The 24,531-nt window shown below is 38.5% G+C and overlaps 1 protein-coding gene across 7 annotated transcripts in view; it reads left to right on the top strand.

Moving 5' to 3' along the window:
• The window catches only part of Fndc3a (fibronectin type III domain containing 3A), a 152,984-nt gene that overhangs the window by 29,973 nt on the left and 98,480 nt on the right, over positions 1-24,531 (top strand). For 6 of the 7 annotated variants that reach the window (XM_021181265.3, XM_021181263.3, XM_029469236.2 and 3 more), the window contains exon 3: positions 23,053-23,128. In XM_021181265.3, the coding sequence (XP_021036924.1) occupies positions 23,053-23,128 (76 nt within the window). Of the gene's footprint in view, positions 1-6,335; positions 6,478-23,052; positions 23,129-24,531 lie in introns of those variants that run through there. The other variant, XM_021181267.3, reaches the window with a different exon arrangement.

Below are 24,531 nucleotides of genomic sequence, written 5' to 3'. Positions count from 1 at the left end.
ACAGGCTTTTCATTTTTAAAAGTTGTAAATTAAATTATGCACATTAAAAACAGATAGCTTATGTGGCAAGCTCTTCCCACTTAGTAAACCTTACCGTTCAGATTCCTGAGACAATAAAGTAAAAGCTCACACCTTTGTGTCCCAGAGCCCCAGTGCAGACCCCAGTGCAGACCCTGGGCCACAGGTTTCACAGCAGCTGAACTTACCTTCTCCTTGCTTTGTAACTTAAAATAGCTCTTGTTAAAGCCTTCCTGAGAAGCTCTCAGACCAGTAGAATTTAAACATGAAACCAGAATCCTAGTTCCCACTGGCCTATTTTTGTGTCTACACCATGCTGCTTTCAATGATGCTTCATGAGAAAATAATGCCTTCTTTTGTTTAAAAAACCAAACCCAAATAACTCCATTATTTGATGTGGAGAGAAATCAGGAGGACCTAAGTTCAGTGCCCCATCTATGTATGTATGTTTGTTTGTTATAGCCTGATATAGTGGCATACACTTGTAATTCCAGTGCTGGGAATGAGATGGGTAGACACATGGGGCTCACTGGCCAGTTAGCCTACCTGAGTTGTAGGTGGTTGAGGAAACTGTCCCTTCCTTCTTTTCTTCTTCTCTTCTCTTCTCTTCTCTTCTCTTCTCTTCTCTTCTCTTCTCTTCTCTTCTTTCTTTCTTTCCCCCTCCCCTCCCCTCCCCTCCCCTCCCCTCCCCTCCCCTCCCCTCCCCTCCCCTCCCCTCCCCTCCCCTCCCCTCCCCTCCCCTCCCCTCCCCTCCCCTCCCCTCCCCTCCCCTCCCCTCCCCTCCCCTCCCCTCCCCTCCCCTCCCCTCCCCTCCCCTCCCCTCCCCTCCCCTCCCCTCCCCTCCCCTCCCCTCCCCTCCCCTCCCCTCCCCTCCCCTCCCCTCCCCTCCCCTCCCCTCCCCTCCCCTCCCCTCCCCTCCCCTCCCCTCCCCTCCCCTCCCCTCCCCTCCCCTCCCCTCCCCTCCCCTCCCCTCCCCTCCCCTCCCCTCCCCTCCCCTCCCCTCCCCTCCCCTCCCCTCCCCTCCCCTCCCCTCCCCTCCCCTCCCCTCCCCTCCCCTCCCCTCCCCTCCCCTCCCCTCCCCTCCCCTCCCCTCCCCTCCCCTCCCCTCCCCTCCCCTCCCCTCTCCCTTTTCTTTTTTCTTTTCTTTTCTTTTCTTTTCTTTTCTTTTCTTTTCTTTTCTTTTCTTAGGAATATTGTCTGAAGAGTGATATTTGAAGTTATTCTCTGGTCTCTACTTACATGTGTATGCATGTGCATCTTCCCATATTCCTATATTATGCATGTGTGTACACAAACAATCTCAGTATCATTCATTAATATGTAATCATACTATGTAAGAAACACTATACACATGGTTTAGACCAAATCTGTTAATATTACATACTTTATAATATAGGTTTAGTTGTGCTCCTTCCTCTAAAAATTAGCTGCATACATGTCTGTCTACCTATCTCTGTGTAAAAAATGATGTTGATTCTGGTTCTAATAGAAACAAATTTTGCTTGTAGTTAGATTAAATAACAAGGCAGTCAGGAAAATATTTCTTAAAATATTATTGCTTTATTAGAATTGGTTCACAAGTTTCAGAAGCATGTACAAGGGGAACTGCTCTCAGACAATGTATAAGGATCCTAATAAAAGATACAATTTCTAAATAAATAATGATGTCCCTAAGTGCACAGTTTTAAATCAGCATATTGTACTGAATGCCAAAACTGCTTATTACTTGCCAATACTTGAGTATACTAGAAAAAAATAGTCCAGGATTTTAACATAGCTGGAATTATCTTTTATGAACACCCCCCCCCCCAGGAGAATACATGAATAATACTCCCATTCTTTAGCCAGTAAATATCAGTCTCAGGGTTCCATGTGTATCTTTAGATATGTTGTGGACCCTTAATCATCTTTTTATCCATGTAACTCAGAAACTAAAGTGGTTGGTAGTCTTGATGGGCTTATTGATGAGTGCTTTTTTACCCAGAGTGCAGTTTGTGTTTAGTGAAAGTAGAGCCACAGATTGCCTGTATACAAAGAGCCCTTTCCTCTGGGAGTGAGTCACTGGGTAAATGAAAGGCTTGAGGAAAGAAGGGAGGCTGGAGTTGTGCTCTAAAGGAAGAAACTGCAAATTAAACCCAAGGAGGCTCTGGGTGTGGTCTCCAGCACCACAAAACAAAACTTAACAAGAAAGTAAATATTAGCCAGCTTCACATCCCAAGGCTGGTGGAGCAGTGAAAGCTCTCATGTACTGCTGGCACTCTGTTTTGATGGGGTTATCTGAAGCTACAAGACAAGACTGATGTTAAATTTACTAGATACTAGATGTTGGCCTTAAACTCTTGATCCTCCTTCCTTTACTTCCCAAGTGCTGGGAAGGGTGTGTGCTACTGTGCTGAGAAAATCTTGCCCATGTATGTATGTAGAGGCACATGCACAAAACAGCTCATTGCATTTTTGCATGAAAGAATTGAACGTGGTATACATGACCCACAGTAGGGAAGTAGGGATAGATTTTTTAGGGGATTCATGAGAGAATGCTTGGATAATTCGTACCAGTATTCTATTGCCTGAATTTATACTACAGGAATATTATACAGGGATAGTGTTGAGGTAAAAAGACTATATAAGCTAACCAAAACAACAACAGAAACCAAAGAAACATACAGATGCAGGTGAAGAATATTAATGATGAAAAAATATACTCTAAATTCTGTTCCTCCCTCCCTCCTCCCCCTCTCCTTTTTCCCCCTCCTCCTCCTTTCCCTTTCCCTCCCCCTCCCCTCTTTCTTTCCCTTCCTCCTCCCTCTCCCCCTCCCTTTCTCCCTCCCTCTCTCTCTCTCTCTCTCACACACACACACACCTATAAACTTAACACTTATCCAAAGAGCATCTACGTCTCATTGACCAATATTAAATGTCTGGTTGATACTAACAAGTAAAGAATATAATACTTCATACTTTACTACTTATTTGAAATATTTTACAAAAATATTCAAAGATATGAGATTATATATTTTAAAATAATTGATAAAGGTTTTAAATGTTATATTTTGACTTTTATATTTGAGCTGATAATTGACAGGTAGCCAAAAACATTTCAAAAATAGATTAGTGAAATGAGAAAAATCCTTGAAGAGAATTGTTTCGGCTTAGGAAAAGGTACAAGGGAAAGACCCTGGAAGATGCCAATGAGAGTGGCAAATGCTGTCAGCTTTACAAAGTTCATGTGTGAACCATGAACTTGAGTTACCATCTCCATGTGTGGTTAGCTTCATGTTTACACCAACCACATAAACAGTGCAAACGGAGCTCGCTTTTTAAAAGAATAGCACTGTTAATACTGGGATCATAATGCACATTTGTACTCCCAATACTTAGGAGGCTAAGGCAGAAGGATTGTCTGGGGTTTTGGCCAGCTTGGGCTATGTAGCAATACCCTTGGGCTGTGTGGCAATACTCTCTCTCAAACAAAACAAAACAAACAAATAAACAACAACAACAACAAACCCAAAAAACAGCAAAATAATGTTCTAGATTATTACTTGGTATATAATTTCTTCACATTCTTAATTTGGGGAGAACTTGACAAAGAATCTAGCTGAGGATTCCCCTGGAATCTAAACTGGTTACAGCAACACAGAGATGTAAGGAGATAAGCCTTTGTGCTGGTCTTTCCAGCACATGCTTCTACAATCACAAATGAGTCTGCTGTTTTTGCCAGATTTTCTGTAGGAAAGGCTATAAAGGTTTATTTAGAACTAAGGGTGGCATTTCTATCACATGAATGATCCTTACCAGATAGTCAGCTGCAGGGGCACTGAATGGTACAGGTACTAGACTTAAAACCCTGCTGGAGCACCCTCTGGTTCTATCAGCCCCCAGTTAACAAGTTTAGCAAGATTGAAAGATTGTGTGCTTTCCTTAAAGATTCCTCTGTTGTTCTGAGTTTACAGCACTTCTTTAGTGCCAAACTAACATATACAGAATCATCAAATTTTTATTTCCAGTTTATTGGATTAAGTATCTCAGCATTCTTTACTGAGTGCCTGTTAAAATATATAGGTAATGTAAATATTGAGATTAAAAAGTTACAACATATGCTATGCAAACTGTAACCAAAACAGAAGTGGCACTCTAACTGAACTACATGTAAGTTAAAAAAAGTTACTAGAGGTATCAGTTTTATAATAGAAAGACCAATTTTGGGGTTATAGAGATGGGTCAGTGGTTACAAGCATGGGCTGCTCTTGCAGAGGTCTTGGTTTTGGGTCCTAGCACCCATATTGGACAACTTACAACTTTGTCTATAACTTGTATTACAGAGGAGCCAACACCCTCTGCTGGCCTTCATGGGAAACTACACTCATATGCACATACTCCCATACAGACATACACATATATACATAACTTTAAAATAAAAAATGAAATAATAGGGCAGGCTTCATGTAACACTACAGTTTCCAAATACCCAACAAGCTGACAGCCAATTAAACAAATTGGCTAAAAGATAGCCAATTAAACAAATTAAAAGTTCTTTGCAAAGATAACCAAATTTCTAATAGGTTCCAAACTTAACAGAAAAGGCTTACAATACTGAAATCAAGAATATAAAGTCTTGTAGAAAAAAAAAAGGATAATTGGTTTATACAATTACATGCCATTTGAACTAGACCAATATCTAGAAGGATGTAAAAAAATAAAATGAATAAAGAAAAAAATTCAGTCTGATTAGAATAATGCCAAGGAAAGAAAATTTGTGTGTGAATGTGTACATGCAGACATATATAAAAATGAAAACTCATAAAGGAAAGGCTTGGTGGCTTCTGCTGTAAATTCCAGAAATGTTTAAGGTAGGATTAGTATTATACCTAAGTCAAACAGAGTCATCACAGGTATACTATAGGCCAGTGTTCTTTATGAATACAGATACGGGATCTTAACAAGTCCAGTCGAGCAATCTCAAGATGATTATACAGGACAACTAAGAGGGGTCTTCAGCTGGTACTGTAGTTAAGGCGCCAGAGCCACATGGTCATGTTGATAGGCCCCTCCGTATTGGAGTGAACTCAGTTCCCCTTTCTGATGAAAACAAAACAGCATCTGTTCATTTGGAAAGCAGGCTAGAGGAGCTTCTTCCATCTCAAAAGTGTACATGTTACAGAACTCACACCAACTACTGAAAAGCTGAGTGCACTTCCTCTCAGATTAGGATCAGGACATGGATGTACATGGTAACACATGCTGGCAAACATGCAGAAGTTGGACTCCATGCATTGGAGGCATGTGATCTGGTAAGTCCACTTTATGAGATAGTCTGATGTGTCTGTATTAAAATTGTACAGCATCATTTGTAACAGATATGATGAAAGCACTTTAGATATCCACCAACAGATACATGGATAAACAAGATGTGTGTATCTGTACAATATCATTCAACCACATACTAATATGAATTACTTCAGTATTTGTAATTCCTGAATGGACTTCGAAAGCATGTTAAATGAAAGAAACCAGTGATGATTTTATACAAAATCTATAAAAGTTCTGAGTTAAAGAAGGTACTGTAAAATTTACTTTGGTGATAGGAAAGTAGGTTAGTGATAGAACACTTGGCCTGCATGTATGGATCCCCAAGCACCAGGAACACTTTACTGCTTATGATGGGTTAGGGTTTTATAACTGTATTCTAGAAGCTACTTATTTCTACATTTTATTCTACAGATTTATGGGAAATGGGTTATAACCTGGTATAAACACTACATCATTTGAACATAGTCATCAGTGATAGCTGTCACACTGAGTTTCCATCTATGTCTTCCAAATGGGTTAAACTTGTGGAGCCGCTTTTAGATTTATACCATGGGTAGACGATTATTTCCAGGTATATGCTAAGCACCTTGCACACAGACACTGCTTCATTCCCCGTGTGTCTTCATAGTTTGTATGTAAGCGAAAACACTAACATTCTCCAAATCCAGAAATACAAGTTAACTAGAACTATAAGTTTCCAAACAAAGTAAATTTATCAGTAACATACTCTTACATTCTGCCAGTGGATATTGGATGATCCAGAACCAGATGCTACTATAGTTCTTTGTTGATTTAGTTGCTATGGTAACCAGATACATTCATGTACAATGGGAAGCTTCTTATACATTGGCTAATTTGACAATAAGGTTGGAGGTGGATATGGATGAGTGTAACTCATAAGTAGTTATAGCTTGCCATTTTACATCTAAGTATGTTACAGTAGGTAGTTGTAAACTTGTATGAAAGAAATGCTGCTGGAATGGAGTTGTATAGGCTTACCTTGTTAGACTAAGCACAAGGACCGTCTAAGTCCATCTTGCCAATGGAAACTATGTGTAGTTGGTGCAGAAGCTATTGCATTTCGTAGCAGCTATTGACAGCTGTGGCAGCAGCAGGAGGATGAGGACATTGAAGAAGATGCATGCAACAGTAAGTAAGTGCTACACTGGCAGAAGGGCTTGGCCATGCATCTGGATCTAGCACTTCAGTCCAACTTCGTGGCTTTATCTGAATATTATGTACTTACAGATGAGGGAGTAAGATCATGAACTGTCTAAAAACGTTAGCTTGGAATAAAAACTATGTGTTTCCTAGTTTTAAGCTTAACTTAAGCATTATTGATCTTTAAAAAAAACCTATAGAATACTTTTATTAAATCTGTAGTTACCTGTATTTTGAAAAAATATTACAAAGTGAAAAGGTGGTGGAAGCAACTTTTCAGAACTATCGTTAGGGTATTAATACTTTAAAATATGTAGGCCGTTCATCACTGAGGTTATTTTAGCTTCTATCTTGTATTAGGATTTTTACTCCTGTGACCAATCACCATGACTAAAAGCAAATTAGAGAAGAAAGGGTTTATTTTGCTTACATACCCTCAGTTACAGTCCATTGAGAGAGGCAAAGGCAGGAACTCAAATTAGAAATCTGGAGACATGCAGTGATGCAGAGGCCATGGAGTTGGTGTGCTTCATAGCTTGCTCCTTGTGACCTTGTGACTGGCTTAGCCTGCTTTCTTACAGCACCAGAATCACACGCCTAGGGAGAATTCCTACAGTGGGCTAGGCCCTTCCCTGTCAATCACTAATTAAGAAAATGTGCTACAGGCATACTGATAGTCTATCTTTTCTCTTTTTCAATTAAGAATTTTTTCCATACAGTTATTTTGTACATGGCTTCCCCAGTTCCTCCAGGTCCTCCTTCACCTCTCCACCCAACCAATTCCATACCTTCTTTTTCTCTCTCTTTTGAAAAACAGGCAAAAAAAAAAAAAAAAAAAAAAAAAAAAAAAAAAAAAAGGTGGGGGTGGGGGAACAAACCCGAGTAAAAGAAATAATCAAAGAGAAAACACAAGAAGCACAGGAACATCACCCCTCCCAATCAGAAACCATAATTCACAAGTAAAGAAACCTATAAGACAAAAAAATACAAAAATGCATGAAGTGATGAGACAAAGTGTCTCCAAAAATATCATCATATTCATTTTGTGTTGGTCATCATCTGCTGGGCAGGGGGCCTACCCTTAAGTGCTTTTAACATACTTATGGAGACTGTTGAAGAAAATGAATTTTTCCTTCACAGGGCATGTCAGTTGGAGATAGCTTCTTGGTTAGGAGTGGGAACTTACACTGATAGATACCTCCCCTGGCTTGAGCTGTGCAGGGCCTGTGCATGCTACCACAGTTGCTTTGGGAGTTCATATGCACATCATTCCTCTTGTGTCTACAAGACATGGTTGATGGCCTCCATCCCCTCTGGCTCTTAGAATCTCTGTCTCCTCTTCTGCATAGCTCCCTGATCCCTGAGTTTGATGAAGACATCCCATTTAGTACTGTCTGTTCCAAAATCTCTCACTCTCTTCACTCTGTCCAGTTGTCTCTAGTCTGTAGTTGTCTGTTTATGGAGGCATTTTCTCAGTTGAGGTTCTCTCTGCTCAGATGATTCTAGTTTTCAAGTTGATATAAAAATTAGTCAGCTCGTAGCTTATGTTTATTGCTAATTGTATAATATTACAGCACTTTATTAGGTCAAGGTTTGTAGAGTGCTTCTATCTGCTGTTTCCCTGGTGTATTGTAATATGAATCAGAATTCACAACCATCAAGAGTGATGAGTTTCACTACACTGTATGAAATTGTGATTGTGAGAGTTTTTAGCCATATTAGGAAGTCAGAAAAAGGTTTTGAAGGATTAAGTTCTGAGTCTGACATACACTATGTCTTCAAAATATTAACACTTCCAGCCTAGTGCCAAAAGAGTCCTCTTCAGTGACTTGGTCAAGGTAAAATAATTTGGGCAATAGTTGAAAAAGACATTATCTTATATATTACAGCATATAGACAGTGTGAATGCCCACATGTGTGTATATGTGTGTGCTCCTATTCATCTGTTTGGGTACATATACAACAGTTTATATCTGTGCGTACTCAGATGGCTTATAATTCATTCAGTAGGATCATTCATTACGTGTCAAATACTAGAGTTTGTGTATATAGTTTGCTGGTCTTATTGTCTAAATATTGGTGTCAGACATACTTGTCTGAATATTGGTGTCAAGTTAACATTTTTTTCATAGAACTAGAAACCACCTTAGAACATATTAGTTTGATAATTTTCCTTTACTTTTTTTCAAACCTCAGTCTATGGACATGAAATATTGCATCATCTAGCCTATATACAGATCGGTAGGATCTAGATAAATGCAATAAAGCCTGATTCAGAGTTCCTCTTACCAAGTCAATTTAATGACTTGTGTAAGTCACTAATGATATATAAGTGTTTAAGTAATCTATAAATAACAAAGAGTTGTTTGTGAGCTAACTGTAGTTTGTGTAATGAATGTACCTCCTTGATTTCTGAGAGAATTTAGAGAAATTCAAGTTCAGACATAGTAAAATTATATATATATTTAGGTAAATCAATTCAGAACATAGTTGGAAACAGACTGTTGGTGTTAGGAGTCCAGAATTCAAACCCAGAATTCATTTTTCCTAATTTATTTTAAGTGTTCAGTAACCACATTAAGTAGGAAACTTTTATATCTGACACTACAAATGAAGGGCATTTCAGTCTTTGCAGTTCTAGTACAACTGGTGTTGCCACCGAATGAAAAGATGAGCAGTGTGACTCTGGACTACTTAGCAAGTGCTTCTGTCAGCTTCTGTTTTTGTCACTGCAGTACTCTAGTCTAACTGTAAACATTAACAGTGACATTTTATGAAGTGCTGTATTGTAGTGGGGATGGCAGTGTGTTAACAGTTGTGTGTGTCAAGTGTTAGACAGAGGAAGGGTGATTTAATTATGATTTAGAATGTCTGAGCCTTGATAGACAACGTGGGTTTCTTAGAAAAAGCCAAATTCTCAGTTATAAAAGTTGAGAGCACCCAACTTAGAAAAATGTCTGCAAAAAAATTAAAATCTTAAATGTCTGTGCTAGAGAATAGTATTTAAATAATTCATGAATTTGGACATTAAAGTGAGGCTATTGATTATTGGAATACTAGATTGAAAAGAATAGAGGAGATTGATAGCTGGAAAACTAGAGGATGGGTGAGCTCTTTGTTATTGTTACCAGATAGTTAAGAATAACATCACTGGTATAAGACTCAAAGCAATGCCACTGGTTTCCATGTACAAAGAGGGAATTAAGACCCAGAAACACACAGAGGAGAAAACATGGATTCTGGAGCAATTCAGAAGAATTTTGTGTTCTCACCTACATGGTCTCATGTGTAAAATGGTTCATTCTGCCAGAGGCAAGTCCTTCAAGCAACTGATGAAAACATGATAACACTCTTCCAGTTCTCGTAGTAACTTGCTTAGGTTGTGCTTAGTAAATGCTAATCACTGTCTGAGCGTCTGACACTTTGTAACTCATGTAAACATCACAGCTACTCTGTTCCTTTAGTTAGCCATTGTATGTTATCAACTATTAGTCAAGACTCGAAGGCATTCTCACTTGTATTATTGTTCTCAACCGAATTAAATCATACTCCCCAGAAAATGTAAAAGAAGCTTGGATTAGGGCTACACAGTAAGGCTTTCTTAAAAAAAAAAAATGTTTTTAAAGGACTTGTATCCTAAGATTTCTCCTTTAGAGAAATAAGTATATTTGTAATTGTACTCCATATTGGTTATTGACATTTAGGACTTGAAGTTAACATGCCTTATATAGAAAAAACATAGTGTGGGTTTCTGATTGCCGCCTGGTGATATGCCAGAGATTGCACTTCTTACAGGAACACTGCTTTGCTGCTTTGCACAGGAGAAGATGGCACATTCCTCACCCTACAGAGAGTGACTTTTGGTCTCTTTACATTATTTGCAGGAGACTGTGATTTTAAAGTGTCAGTGTCCTCCTTTCTATCTGATAGACCTGGAAAGATGTTTGGTGTTTATGCTTCTCATTCTCATGTTAAATGGAAGGGACTTAAACTAACCGGGATTGGGTGCACTCAGCACTGTTTAGATTTAAAGGAGTGTTTTCACAGTACACTTAGTGATGGTTAGTGGCACTTGTTATTAGGTGAATGCAAGTGTTATTAATAAGTGAGTGTACCTTATAGATACTTGAACAAAGCATAGATAGCTCAGCTCTGTACTTTTATTCATTAGTTCAGATTCCCAGGTGGCATTACATGCAACACTTTTCATTATAAAGATGCATTAGGTTTGATCTCTTCCATGACTCTTATCAAGCTATAATAGGCCTCTTTATTATGTATAAAGGAAGTTAAAATAATAGAAATACTTTTCTGAATTTGTGTGTATGTACATATATAGTATGTATGTGTACACACACACACAGTGGCCAGATTTACAGCCCTGTAATCCTGACCCTTTTTTGTTACATTTAATGGAATTTTTTTGTGTGTACTATAATAGATTACATAGTATGTATTAAGATGTTGTGTTATAAATATGCTAAAAACAGTTTTTAGAACCTATTTTGTCTGAATTTTAAAAATGACAGAAAATGACCAAGTAAAATAACTGGTCTTTCGCTTGTATCTCATCTCATTCTTTTCCCTTCTTCTTGCTTACCACATCATGCTATTATTTATAATGAGATCATGCAGATTCTATTTTGTTTGTGAAAGATCCATGTAAAATGGCATGTTAACAAGATAATTTCAAGATAGGTTAAGTATTGAATTTTGGGACTTGTCAAACCTTAATTATTTACCAGAAACCTGAGTAGGCAGGAACCTATGTGTAGCTTAGTGTGTGGGCAGGGACCCATCCAGTGTAGCCCTTGTTTGATCATCAGTGTTAGGAAAAGTGAGAATGATTCTCAGTCACACATGCATCTATATGTATTACTTCTTTAGCTATATATTTTCAAATTATTCTTAAAAAATAATTATCTGATTGTTGTTATTGAGTGTAATAACTTGAATCCTGTAGTTTACTTTACTAGATACACCATGAAGACAGTTTTTGTTTGTCTCTTTTGCTTACTGCTCTGACCCCATTATCTAGAACAGCACTGCACAGTTAATAAGAGTTAGTAAATGTTTAAGTGAATGAATGAATTTTGCAGACTTCCCAGCTCACCCTTTTTTTTCATTTCATGGAGGTCTTAACATACTGTCAGCCAGGTGCTGGAGTACAGAGGTTTATAAAAAAACAGATCAAGGTATTTGTTCATTCTGATGATTGTGGAAATGATATACTGTAAAATAACAAACATGTAGAAATGGTTATAGGTAATGAAAAGTGCTTGGCACACAACAGTGTGATGATAAGAATGTACAGGGTAGTGTTTCCTGCAGTTTGGTGATCAGATAGGATTCGTTTGAACAGATACTGTTCGGAGGATTCAGAGTAAGAACAAGGAGCTAGCATTGGAAAGATGTTGGAAGAGCCATCATTTTGATATTCCATGAACTAAAACTTACATAGAGAAAGACTTACAAGTTCCTATTTTAAAACTAGATATGTGACTAAAATCTTCCAAGGGTTATGAATCTTCTCTTAAACTCTTTACTGACATATATTAATTATATATCATAATTGGGTTTATTGTGATATTTTCATACATGTATGTTTTGAGCATCTTGGCTATTTGCCCTTCTTGGATATCTAGTTACTTCCAGCACCTTTCATGAGGTTGCAACTATCTACCCTCTATTCTCTCTCTTTTTTGGTTCATTATTTCTGCTCTTATTTTGTTCCTTATTTTTACTTTTTTGGGTTCAATTCCAGCGTTTTGAATTGGACCCATAATGTACTAACTTTTCATCCTTCCCTAAGTATCTTTTGTTGAGTACAGTTTTGTCTGCATTTTACTCTTCAAAAAATTGACTGGGGTTCCAACATTAAACCTCAAGTGCTCTCTACCCGAGCTCCTGCCCAAAATGTGCAGCTTTAGTTTCTGCGTTTGTTTTCTTTTCTACTACTCGTTAGAATTTCTTCCATATATTATTATAATACTTCCATGATCTTTAATGGTGTTCAAATATCTGTATTAGTAAGTTTATCTAGAGCAGTGGTTCTTAACCACTTTGTCATTTTCTTCCATGTGTATATGGGCTTTCTATTATTTATGTTGTTATTGAAGAACAGCTTTAGTCCAGTATGGTGATCTGATAGGATGCATGGGATAATTTCAATATTTTTGTATCGGTTGAGGCCTGTTTTGTGACCGATTATATGCTTTTGCAGGAAGGTACCATGAGGTGCCGAGAAGAAGGTATATCCTTTTGTTTTAGGATAAAATGTTCTATAGATATCTGTTAAATCCCTTTGTTTAATAACTTCTGATAGTTTCACTGTGTCTCTGTTTAGTTTCTGTTTCCAGGATCTGTCCATTGATGAGAGAGAGTAGGGTGTTGAAGTCTCCCACTATTATTGTGTGCTATGCAATGTGTGCTTTGAGCTTTAGTAAAGTTTCTTTAATGACTGTGGATGCCCTTGCATTTGGAGCATTGATGTTCAGAATTGAGAGTTCATATTGGTAGATTTTACCTTTGGTGAGTATGAAGTATCCCTTGTCTTTTTTGTTTGTTTATTAAGAATTTCATAAATTCATTGTTTTTAATAGCTGGGTAGTACTCCATTGGGTAAATGTATCACATTTTCTGTATCCATTCATCTGTTGAGGGACATTGAGTTCTATCCAGGTTCTGGCTGTTATATATAAGGCTGCTATGAACATAGTAGAGCATGTGTCCTTATTACAGGTTGGAGCATCTTCTGGTTATATTCCCAGGAGAGGCATTGCTGGATCCTCCAGTAGTACTATGCCCATTTTTCTGAGAAACTGCCAAACTGGTTTCCAGAGTGGTTGTACCAGCTTGCAATCCCACCAGCAATGGAGTGTTCCTCTTTCTCCACATCCTTGCCAGCATCTGCTGTCACCTGAGTTTTTGATCTTAGCCATTCTGACTGGTGTGAGGTGGAATCTCTGGATTGTTTTGATTTGCATTTCCCTGATGATTTAAGGATGTTGAACATTTTTTTAGGTGCTTCTCAGTCATTCAGAATTCCTCAGTTTAGAATTCTTTGTTTAGCTCTGTAACCCCATTTTTAATAGGGTTATTTGGTTTTCTGGAGTTTAACTTCTTGAGTTCTTTATATATATTAGATATTAGTGCCCTATCAGATTTAGGATTGGTAAAGATTTTTCCCAATCTGTTGGTTGCTGTTTTGTCTTATTGACAGTGTCCTTTTCCTTATAGAAGCTTTGCAATTTTATGAGATCCCATTTGTCTATTGTTGGTCTTACAGCACAAGCCATTGCGGTTCTGTTCAGGAATCTTTCCCCTGTGCTCATATCTTCAAGGCTCTTCCCCACTTTCTCCTCTATATAAGTTTCCATGTCTCTGGTTTTATGTGGAGTTCCTTGATCCACTTAGACTTGAGCTTTGTACAAGGAGATAAGAATGGATCAATTCCCATTCTTCTACATGCTAACCACCAGTTGAGCCAGCACCATTCGTTGAAGATGCTGTCTTCTTTCCATTGGATGGTTTTAGCTTCCTTGTCAAAGATAAGTAACCATAGGTGTGTTGGGTTCATTTCTGGGTCTTCAGTTTTATTCCATTGATCTACCTGTCTGTCACTATACCAGTACCATGCAGTTTTTATCACAATTGCTCTGTAGTACAGCTTGAGGTCAGGCATGGTGATTCCACCAGAGGTTCTTTTATCCTTGAGAATAGTTTTTGCTATCCTGGGTTTTTGGTATTCCAGATGAATTTGCAAATTGCCCTTTCGAACTCAGTGAAGAATTGAGTTGGAATTTTGATGGGGATTACATTGAATCTGTAGATTGCTTTCAGCAAGATAGCCAGTTTTACTATATTAATCCTGCCAATTCATGAGCATGGGAGATCTTTCCATCTTCTGAGATCTTCTTCGATTTCTTTCTTCATAGGTTTGAAGTTCTTATCATACAGATCTTTCACTTGCTTAGTTAAAATCACACCAAGATATTTTATATTATTTGTGACTATTGTGAGGGTGTTGTTTCTCTAATTTCTTTCTTTTTTTTTTTTTTTTTTTTGTAGTTTTTTCGAGACAGGGTTTCTCTGTATAGCCCTGGCTGTCCTGGAACTCACGCTGTAGACCAGGCTGGCCTTGAACTCAGAAATCCACCTGCCTCTGCCTCCTGAGTGCTGGGATTAAAGGCACGCGCCACCACGCCCGGCTTCTCTAATTTCTTTCTCCACCTGTTTATCCTTTGTGTAGAGAAAGACCACTGATTTGTTTGCATTAATTTTATATCCAGTTACTTTACTGAAGTTGTTTATCAGGTTTAAGAGTTCTCTGGTAGAATTTTTGAGGTCACTTAAGTATACTATCATATCATCTGCAAATAGTGATATTTTGACATATTCCTTTCTAATTTGTATCCCTTTGACCACCTTTTGTTGTCTAATTTCTCTGGCTAGGACTTCAAGTACTATATTGAATAGGTAGGGAGAGAGTGGACAGCCTTGTCTAGTCCCTGATTTTGCTTCTAGTTTCTCTCTTATTTAGTTTGATATTGGCTACTGGTTTGCTGTATATTGCATTTAATATGTTTAGGTATAGGTCTTGAATTCCTGATATTTCCAAGACTATTATCGTGAATGGGTGTTGGATTTTGTCAAATGCTTTCTCAGCATCTAATGAGATGATCATATGTTTTTTTTCTTTGTGGATTACATTGATGGATTTCTGTATATTGAACCATCCATGAATCCCTGGGATGAAGCCTACTTGATCATGATGGATGATCCTTTTAATGTGTTCTTGGATTCGGTTTGCAAAAATTTTATTGAGTATTTTTGCATTGACGTTCATATAAGAGAGTTCTTCTTGGTGGATTTTACCTTTGATGAGTTTGAAGTGTCCTTCCTTGTCTTTTTTGATAACTTTAGGTTGAAAGTCGATTTTATTCGATATTAGAATGGCTACCCAGCTTGTTTCTTATGACCATTTGCTTGGGAAATTGTTTTCCAGCCTTTTACGCTGAGGTAGTGTCTGTCTTTGTCACTGAGGTGGTTTCCTGTATGCAGCAAAATGTTGGGTCCTGTTTACATAGCCAGTCTGTTAGTCTATGTCTTTTTATTGGGGAGTTGAGTCCATTGATATTAAGAGATATTAAGGAAAAGTCATTGTTGCTTCCTGCTATTTTTGTTCTTAGAGTTGGAATTCTGTTCATGTGGGTATCTTCTTTTAGGTTTGTTGAAAGATTACTTTCTTGCTTTTTCTAGGGTATAATTTCCCTCCTTGTGTTGGAGTTTTCCCTTTATTATCTTTTGAAGGCCTGGATTCGTGGAAAGATATTGTGTAAATTTTGTTTTGTCATGGAATACTTTGGTTTCTCCATCTATGATAATTGAGAGTTTTGCAGGGTATAGTAGCCTGGGCTGGCATTTGTATTCTCTTAGGGTCTGTATGACATCTGTCCAGGATCTTCTGGCTTTTCATAGTCTCTGGTGAGAAGTCTGGTGCAATTCTAATCGGTCTACCTTTATATGTTACTTGACCTTTTTCTCTTACTGCTTTTAATATTCAATATTTGTTTAGTGCATTTGGTATTTTGATTATTATGTGTCAGGAGGAATTTCTTTTATGGTCCAGTCTATTTGGAGTTCTGTAGTGTTCTTGTATGTTCATGGGCATCTCTTTCTTTAGTTTAGAGAAGTTTTCTTCTATAATTTTGTTGAAGATATTTACTGACCCTTTAATTTGAAAATCTTCATTCTCATCTATACCTATTATCCTTAGGTTTGGTCTTCTCATTGTGTCCTGGATTTCCTAGATTTTGTTTTGTTTTGTTTTAGGAGATTTTCCCATTTTGCATTTTCTCTGACTGTTGTGTCAGTGTTTTCTATGGAATCCTCTGCACCTGCAATTTTCTCTTCCATATCTTGTATTTTGTTGGTGATGCTTGCACCTATGGCTCTTGATTTCTTTCCTAGGATTTCTATCTCCAGAGTTGTCTCCCTTTGTGATTTCTTTATTGTTTCTAGTTCTGCTTTTAGACCCTGTATGGTTTTGTTCAATTCCTTCACCTGTTTGGTTGTGTTTTCCTGTAATTCTTTAGGGGAGTTTTGTGTTTCCTCTTTAAGGGCTTCTAACCATTTACCTGTGTTCTCCTTTATTTCTTTAAGGGAGTTATTTATGTCCTTCCTAAAATCCTCTACTAGCATCATGAGATATGTCTTTAAATCCAAATCTTGCTTTTCTGGTGTGTGGGGTACCAGGACTTGCTGTGGCAGGAGTACTGTGTTCTGATGATGCCAAATAGTCTTGGTTTCTGTTGTTAAGATTTTTACCTTTGCCTTTTGCCGTCTGCTAATCTCTGGTATTAGATGTTCTTGCTGTCTCTGGCTGGAGCTTGTCTCTCCTGTGAGTCTGTAAGCCTGTGTTAACACTCCTGGGAGACCAGCTCTTTCCTAGCAAGACCAGTGCACAGAGGGCTGCTGAACAGCCCCACCTCCTGGGTGCAGATATAGGTCCCTGTCCCAGCTGCTCTGCAGCTTCTGCAGCCTGTGCACTCCTGAGTGGACGAACCTTAGAGAGAAAATGGTGATCTCCCCCGAGTCCCAGGGTCAGAGCACTCCCCTGGAGGCATATTCTCCTCTGGCAGGCTTCTTGTAGTATTCTAAATAATTCAGACTATACAAACTTTAAAATTAAACCATAAATGATCACAATCTCAGATTAAGCACTGGTTTCTAGGGTAATGCCTATGTGAGTCTCCATATTTTTTAATGCACCTCCTCTAAGACTGTCCCTGATTGTCCTGGAGTGATGGCTCAAAGTTGTAGAGTTACCTGTTGAACATTTTCCCTGACATCTAACTCATTACACCCCAGATTGGGCAGCCAAGTATTTCCTTCTCCCCTTCACAGACTGTGAGATCATCATAACCACAAGAGTGTTTGCTACACAATAGCATATTCTCTCTCTCTCTCTCTCTCTCTCTCTCTCTCTCTCTCTCTCTCTCTCTCCCTCCCTCCCTCCCTCCCTCCCTCCCTCCCTCCTTCCCTCCCTCCCTCCCTCCAGATTTATTCTAATCTCTTACAATATATTAACTACAGGTTCCCCTTCCTCCACTCTCCTTTTTCCCTTCAGAAGAGAGCCCTCCCAGGGATAGCACCTAAAGATGGCATAACAGGATACAATAAAAGGAGGTGCAAACTCTAACGTCAAGGCTGGATAAGGCCACCCATTGGGAGGAGAAGGTTTCCAAGAACAGGCAAAGTGTCAGAGACACCTCCCATTCCCACTGTCAGGAGTCCCACAAGAACACCAAACTACACAAACATATTATATATATAGAGGGCCTAGCACAGATCCATACATGTTCTGTGATTTGCCTGTTCAGTCTCTATGAGCCCTGTCTAGTTGATTTTTGTGCGCCATATTTTCATCGTGTTCTTGACTCCTTTGGCTTCTGCAATTCTTTCTTCACTTCTTTCCTCTTTTCATCGGGGGTTCTGTAAGCTCCAGCTAAATGTTTGACTATGGATCTTTGTATTCGCTCCCATCAGTTGTTAAATCCTCACTGATGGCAATGGGCTAGGCACTGATCTATAAGTATAGCAGAATATCATTAGAAATTGTTTCATTGACTTTATTTGTCTTTTTGCCAGTTGTGTTTGGTTCTATCCTGAGTCTCTGGGCTGTCCAGCCTCTGCTTCCTGGCTATTGAAGCAGTGTCAGGCCCGGGCTCCCTTTCGTACTGTGGGCCTCAAGTTAGAACAGTCAGTGATTGGCCACTCCTACAAGTTCTGTACCACCATTACGCCAGCACATCTGATAGGCAAGGATAGATTATAGGTTGAAGGTTTTGTGGCTGAGTTGGTGTCCCAGTCCCACCATGGGAAGCCTTGTCTGGTTACAGAAGGCAGTTCAGGTTCTGCATACCCCATTACTAGGTGTCCTCTCTAGGGTCACCCTAGTACATTCCAGGGAGTTTTGCTCTACTAGGTTTCTACCTTGATCCCCAAATGTCTCCCAATCCCAGTCATCTCTCTCAGTACTTTTTCCCTCCATATATTCTTTCCCCATCCCTCCTCATTTTATCTCAGCCTGCTCCCCGTGCCCCCACAAAATCTGTTCTCCTTTCCTAAAGAGATCCATGCCTTACCCTCTCCCCAAGCCCTCCTTATTTCTTAGTCTCTGCAAAGTAGCTCTTTAATAAATGATTTTTAAATAAAGAAGTAAACTTTACTTACTCCTTTTGTTAGAATTTATAATATGATTGTTTCTCTTTTTTATTATTATTAGGATATTAGCTTCAGTATATTGTGTTTGATTTTCTTAGTTTTGTTTCTTTTTGTCAGTTTTATAGTGAACAATTTTAATATAGAAACTATTCATATTTTATAAGACTCCACAGTATACTCAATTTATCATAGGTACTCAGCACAGTTTGGCTCAGTATGAACAGTTATTGCTTGATAATGTACTACATTTTTAGGCATTATGGGAGATTATAGTGATAGTTTTGACAGGTTGTTTAGATAATTAGCTAATGTTTTCTCACATTAGATCCAGATGTTTAATTTACTTGTTTTGGACAGAATTTAATTTTTAAAATTAATTTTTTAAGAGAAGAAACCATAGAGGCACTAAACATGGATTTAAAAATACAAAACAAAACAAAACAAAAAACTCGTATAGAAAATCTTTCATAGCACAAAATGAAATTCAGCAGCTATACAGCAAAATAAGCTATGATAATGCTAAGACTGGGGTAGTCAGGAACTCTCTTTCTCCACTTCTCGGTCTTCAGAAAGATTATTTGGACTTGTTACCCATGGGTTTCAATGGGAATTTTCCAGTGGGCTCAAAGCCCAGTGTCTGTAATTGTGATAACAGGATGAAGCCTGCATTTGACCCTGAGGACTGCAGGATGTAAGGTGTGGGTCACTGAGACCACCACTGTAGCAACACTTGCTCAGAGTGCTTTTCAGAGCTGACTTGCTGACTTTGTTTTTGCCACCAGTATCTCCTTAGAGGGAGAGACTCCACTATGGAGTCATCCTGCTTGCTTGGTTGTTTTCCACTTTTATATCTACCTAGAATAAGATAAACTTCAATTTTGGAAGTTAATAAATTTTTGTTGAATAAGTACAGACAGCCACCATAAATTTACATCCTTTCAACTTGATAACCAAATATATGACAATTTATGGCATAATATTTCACCTCTGGTTCCTAAAGTCTAATAATGTTCATCTCATAAAGCAGTTTGCCTTTAGTCCATCTTTAAACGTCCCCAAATTCTTTAATGATCTCAAACACCTCAGAAGTCCAAAGTCTCTTCTAACACTTGAACAATCTCTTAGCTGTGAGCTTTTAAGATACACAGTTGCATGCTTCCAATATACAATGGAATAGAGTAAATATTTCTGTTTTGTTTTTTTTTTTTAAAAGAAATGGGGACATGGTTAGGACAGATTAGACCAGTGGTTTTCAACCTTCCTAACACTGCAACCCTTTAATACATGTTGTGGTGACCCCCAACCATAAAATTATTTTCATTCCTACTTCATAACTAATTTTGCTAGTTATGAATCCTAATGTTAATACCTGATATGCAGGATGGTCTTAGGTGACCCTGGTGAAAGGGCCCTTAGACCCTCCAATACAGGTAGTGACCCACAGGTTGAGAACCACTGGATTAGAGCAAAGCAAGTCTGAAATTCACTAAGGCAAAAACTAAACCCTGAAGATGATGATGATAGAATCATCTAGGGGTTGACTCTAAAGGCTTGGGCAACACTAACCCCATCCCTCTATCTCTGACGCCTGGAGCACATAGCTATGACTACCGTGCTGCAGCTTCCCTTGACAAGCACCCTGGGATCCTTTGCACATCCAGATCTTTATTATAACTTGATCTTCATCTTCCCAGCTTCATGCAGTGGCCTCTCATGGTTTCCTTACAGAGAATGTAGCCCTGCCACATACTGTCTGGTCTTAGTGGTTTTCCAGAACTGTCAAAATCTCCATGACCCTTTGCATTGTTTGCATGTGCAAAACCAGAACCTTGTGGGCATTGCTGTCATTTCTGTTGCTGGATGGAGCTGTATGTATCCTGTACCCCTTGGACCACAACTGCACTATCTTCTATTTGTTGGTCCTTGGGAAATATCTATAGTGGGGACCCTGTTCAGTCCAGGTTCACTCATTTAGAATCAGTTTGTATTTTCACAAAACCTTCAGTGAGTAGGGATCTTTCCTTCGGGCACCTTTCCTATTGTTCTAATGAGCAAGAAGTTTCCCTCCATTGATTCTAGCCTCTTCACAGTCAGCTGTTCATCTGAGGCTTTAAACTTGATCACACTTCTTTCCTTTCCAAGCTTCACACTTTTCCTTCTTTTTGCTCTTTCTTTTGGTAGATGTGGGTAAGAGCAGAGAACAGTCTGAATGTTCTTCTGCCTTGAAACTTTCCTGCCAAATAACTCAGTTCACTGCTTTCTAATTCAGCCTCACTTAAGTTCTCAGGACACAGGCACAATGAAGGCAGATTCTTCGACAGAATATGACACAATGTCTTCTGCCCAGTTACAGTTTGGATCGATGCAGCCTATTATGATGGGAACATAAATCAGCTAGTCATGTTGAATCAGAAACAAGTATTTATACATCCTCTGGATAGGTTGTCCAGTGAAATTATAATGCAAACCATGTAAAAACTTGGATGCTCACAGTCAGCTATTGGATGGATCACAGGGCCCCCAATGGAGGAGCTAGAGAAAGTACCCAAGGAGCTAAAGGGATCCGCAATCCTATAGGTGGAACAACAAAATGAACTAACCAGTAACCCCCGGAGCTCGTGTCTCCAGCTGCATATGAATCAGAAGATGGCCTAGTCGGCCATCAGTGGAAAGAGAGGCCCATTGGTCGTGCAAACTTTATATGCCTCAGTACAGGGGAACGATAGGGCCAAGAAGTGGGAGTGGGTGGGTGGGGGAGTGGGTGGGGAACTTTTGGGATAGCATTGGAAATGTAAATGAAATAAATACCCAATAGAAACCAAAAAAAAAAAAAAAAGACTTTAATAGTCACCTTAAATTTTTTAAACAGGCAAAACTAATTATACTATTTTTACACAGTATGCCCAGAATACTGGAGTAATGGGAAATAAACACAAAAGCTGCTAATGATGTATTTTCCACTGTTAGGGTTTGGGGGTACTAGGATGTTTTTAAAATCTAGCTATATTTTACTTACACCATACTTACATACAAGCACATTTTAAGTGTGTGATAAATACATCTGGCTCTTGTTACTAAATCACACAACTATAAAAGAAATTAAATATGGAAACAATAGAAAATATAACAGAAAAAGACAACATTGACAATAGGAAAATAATTCTAGTAAAGTAAAAGGCAAAAACAAAGTGAGAGAATGTTTACAACATAAGAATATAGTAAGACATTATTCTAAATTATGTAGAGCAGTCATGCAAATTTCTAGAAACACTTGAAAGCCTAGGAAATAATAGTAAGGTGACACAATCAGGCCATTTACAAAAGACTTAGTATAAAACACACTGAGTTTTATGCTGAGAAGCAGAGAAGTGCAGTTCTCAGGGAAGGCAATTTACTCAGTGGTGGGTTGCTTGTCCATCATGTGTGAAAGCCCAGGTTTGATCCCAGCACTGAAAAACCAGCAAATTAAGATCTGCTACAGCATCAAACAGTATAATGCTACAACTTGAGGCATATTCAAGATGCAGTGAAAGGGTGTGCTTCCAGACTGTGAGAGGGGGTGTAACATAGGAGAGAACTTTAAGGTAATAGAGTAAAGGGCACCAGGGTTTGTTTTCTACATCTCTGTCATAAGGAAATCAAGCTAACTTTGTTGTCTACATTAATGGAAACATTAAGGTGAGGGCTGCCAGCACTCCTCATCTAAGGGAGGACTGATTAGCTGGTGATGCAGTGAGGTGCTCCCGGGACGGGATACTTGAGTAGTGTAACATGGAAGTTCTTTTAGAATATCACAGTGTTATAGAAAACTTAGCAGAGAAATCAATTCTGCACAGATAATGAAATGAAGAATTTTATCATTATCTTGACTGGATTTTAGGACTCTAGATTTCATTTTTCCAGTTTTTTGTTTTATCAGGTTTGAAATGTCAGAAAATTAGTATAGTTTACTTATAAATGATGAAATTAAATTCACATTTTTACATGTAACTTTTTCTCTTAATTCAAGTAGAATCTCATTATCAGTTTATCAATTCCTAAGTGCTGTGTTAAAGTATAATATGTAATCAACAATTGTAAGGTTTGACTCCATCATTTTTACTGAGTGAAATTTTTTACTTCTCAGTAAATTTGCCATTAGGTTATTTTTTTTTGTTTTGTTTTCTTTCTTTCTAGCCTGATTATGACCTATTGAATACTAAAATAAGCACAATGTAGTATCTCCAATTTTCTAAGGTTTATTAGCTCACATATGCTCAAGTACTAGCTGCACATTTTTCTATACTGATTGATTCTTTTATCATTTTGATGAATTCTTCTTCCCATTGTTTCCAGGTTATTCTGGTACAAGTTAATCCAGGGGAAGCCTTTACAATAAGAAGAGAAGATGGACAGTTTCAGTGCATTACAGGTAAGAGGAATAATTTGCTACATTCTGTAACAAAGAGAAAATCTGCCTTTTATTTTTCCAGGTAGGTAACAGTGTGTGCACTTGTGCTTTCTCCCTGTGTCACAATCACAAGCTTGAGTACTCCAGTCATTTAACTATTGCAGTAGAACTCTAATTAGTTTCTTTCTCCTTTCTTGATTGATCTAACTATAAAATTCTATTGTATACATTTTATTAGTCAAAAAAAGTAAGTGACTCTAGCCAGGTCTTTCAGTCCTCCAAAGGTCCATTCTGTTTTCTAATATTGTTTTTATTTCCAGTGTGGTTCCCTCAGGCTTTTCTTTTTAAGAGCTACACTGTAGCTGTCTTCCTCAGGCTTTTTAAAAAGTCTGCTTATTAACTGCAAACCTGTCTTGTCTAGTCAGCACGAGTTTCCTTCTCTAGGATTCACCCTTGTCCCCTCACTCCAGGTGGTTCTAACCCAACTGCTTTAAACTCAGCTCAGATGTTTTCCCACATTCACTGCAATCTTCCTTTACTGGACATCACCTTAGCATTTTGGACTGGATATTTTTCAGCTATTGGGAGCCATCCTATGAATTGTAGTGGGTTTAGTAGAGTCCCTGTCTTCTATACACTCGTGATTTTTTACCCTCCGTGATTCATGACAAATAGAAATCTCTCCAGACATCACCACATTCCCCTGAGAGGAGGAGCAAAGCAACCTCCATTTAGTGAGCATTGTGTTCATATATGAAAGTGAGGGCTACAGGAAGGTTAGGGTGGCCCCTTCATCCATTGTCACTAGTATCATAAAAGGGGAAACTTGGACAAGAGGGGATGTGGTATGATGTCATATGATGAAGATTCAGGTCTTTGACTTGCTTAAATTCACTACCCAAAGATTGCCAACAAAGCCAGAGATAAGCAGTGTCATAGGACAGAAGTCCCCCTTTGTCCATCAGAACAAGCCAACCTTTCCAACAGCTCAGTACCCTTATCACTGAGATAGTAAGATCCTGTCAGCAAACAGACAAACAAAAAGTCAGTGTCTTTGGAGTTAGAGAAGCTGAGTTAAACATTAGCTGTTTCTTAGTAGCTTGGTATAAGGTGCTGCAGGTTATTTAAGTTCAGTAATACATTTCATATTAGTTCAGCTCTTGTTCCCATCAGTATTAGGTCAGGGTAAGAATAACTGCCTTACTTAGGGTCTTATTGCTGTTTAGAGACACCATGAACATGACAGCTCTTATAAAGGAAAACATTTAATTGGGGCTGGCTTGTAGGTTAGATGTTTAGTCTATTATTGTCAAGGTGGGAAGCATGGTGGCATTCAGGTAGACAGGATGTTGGAGAGGTAGCTGAGGGTTCTATATTTGGATTTGAAGGCAACAGGAAGATACAGTGAGCCACTAGGCCTGGTT

Source organism: Mus caroli, unplaced genomic scaffold (assembly GCF_978045245.1).
Source record: "Mus caroli unplaced genomic scaffold, Mus_caroli_1 scaffold_12, whole genome shotgun sequence".
Lineage (NCBI taxonomy): Eukaryota > Metazoa > Chordata > Mammalia > Rodentia > Muridae > Mus > Mus caroli.
Note: the sequence above shows the minus strand (reverse complement) of the source record. Positions and strands in the feature narration are given on the sequence as shown.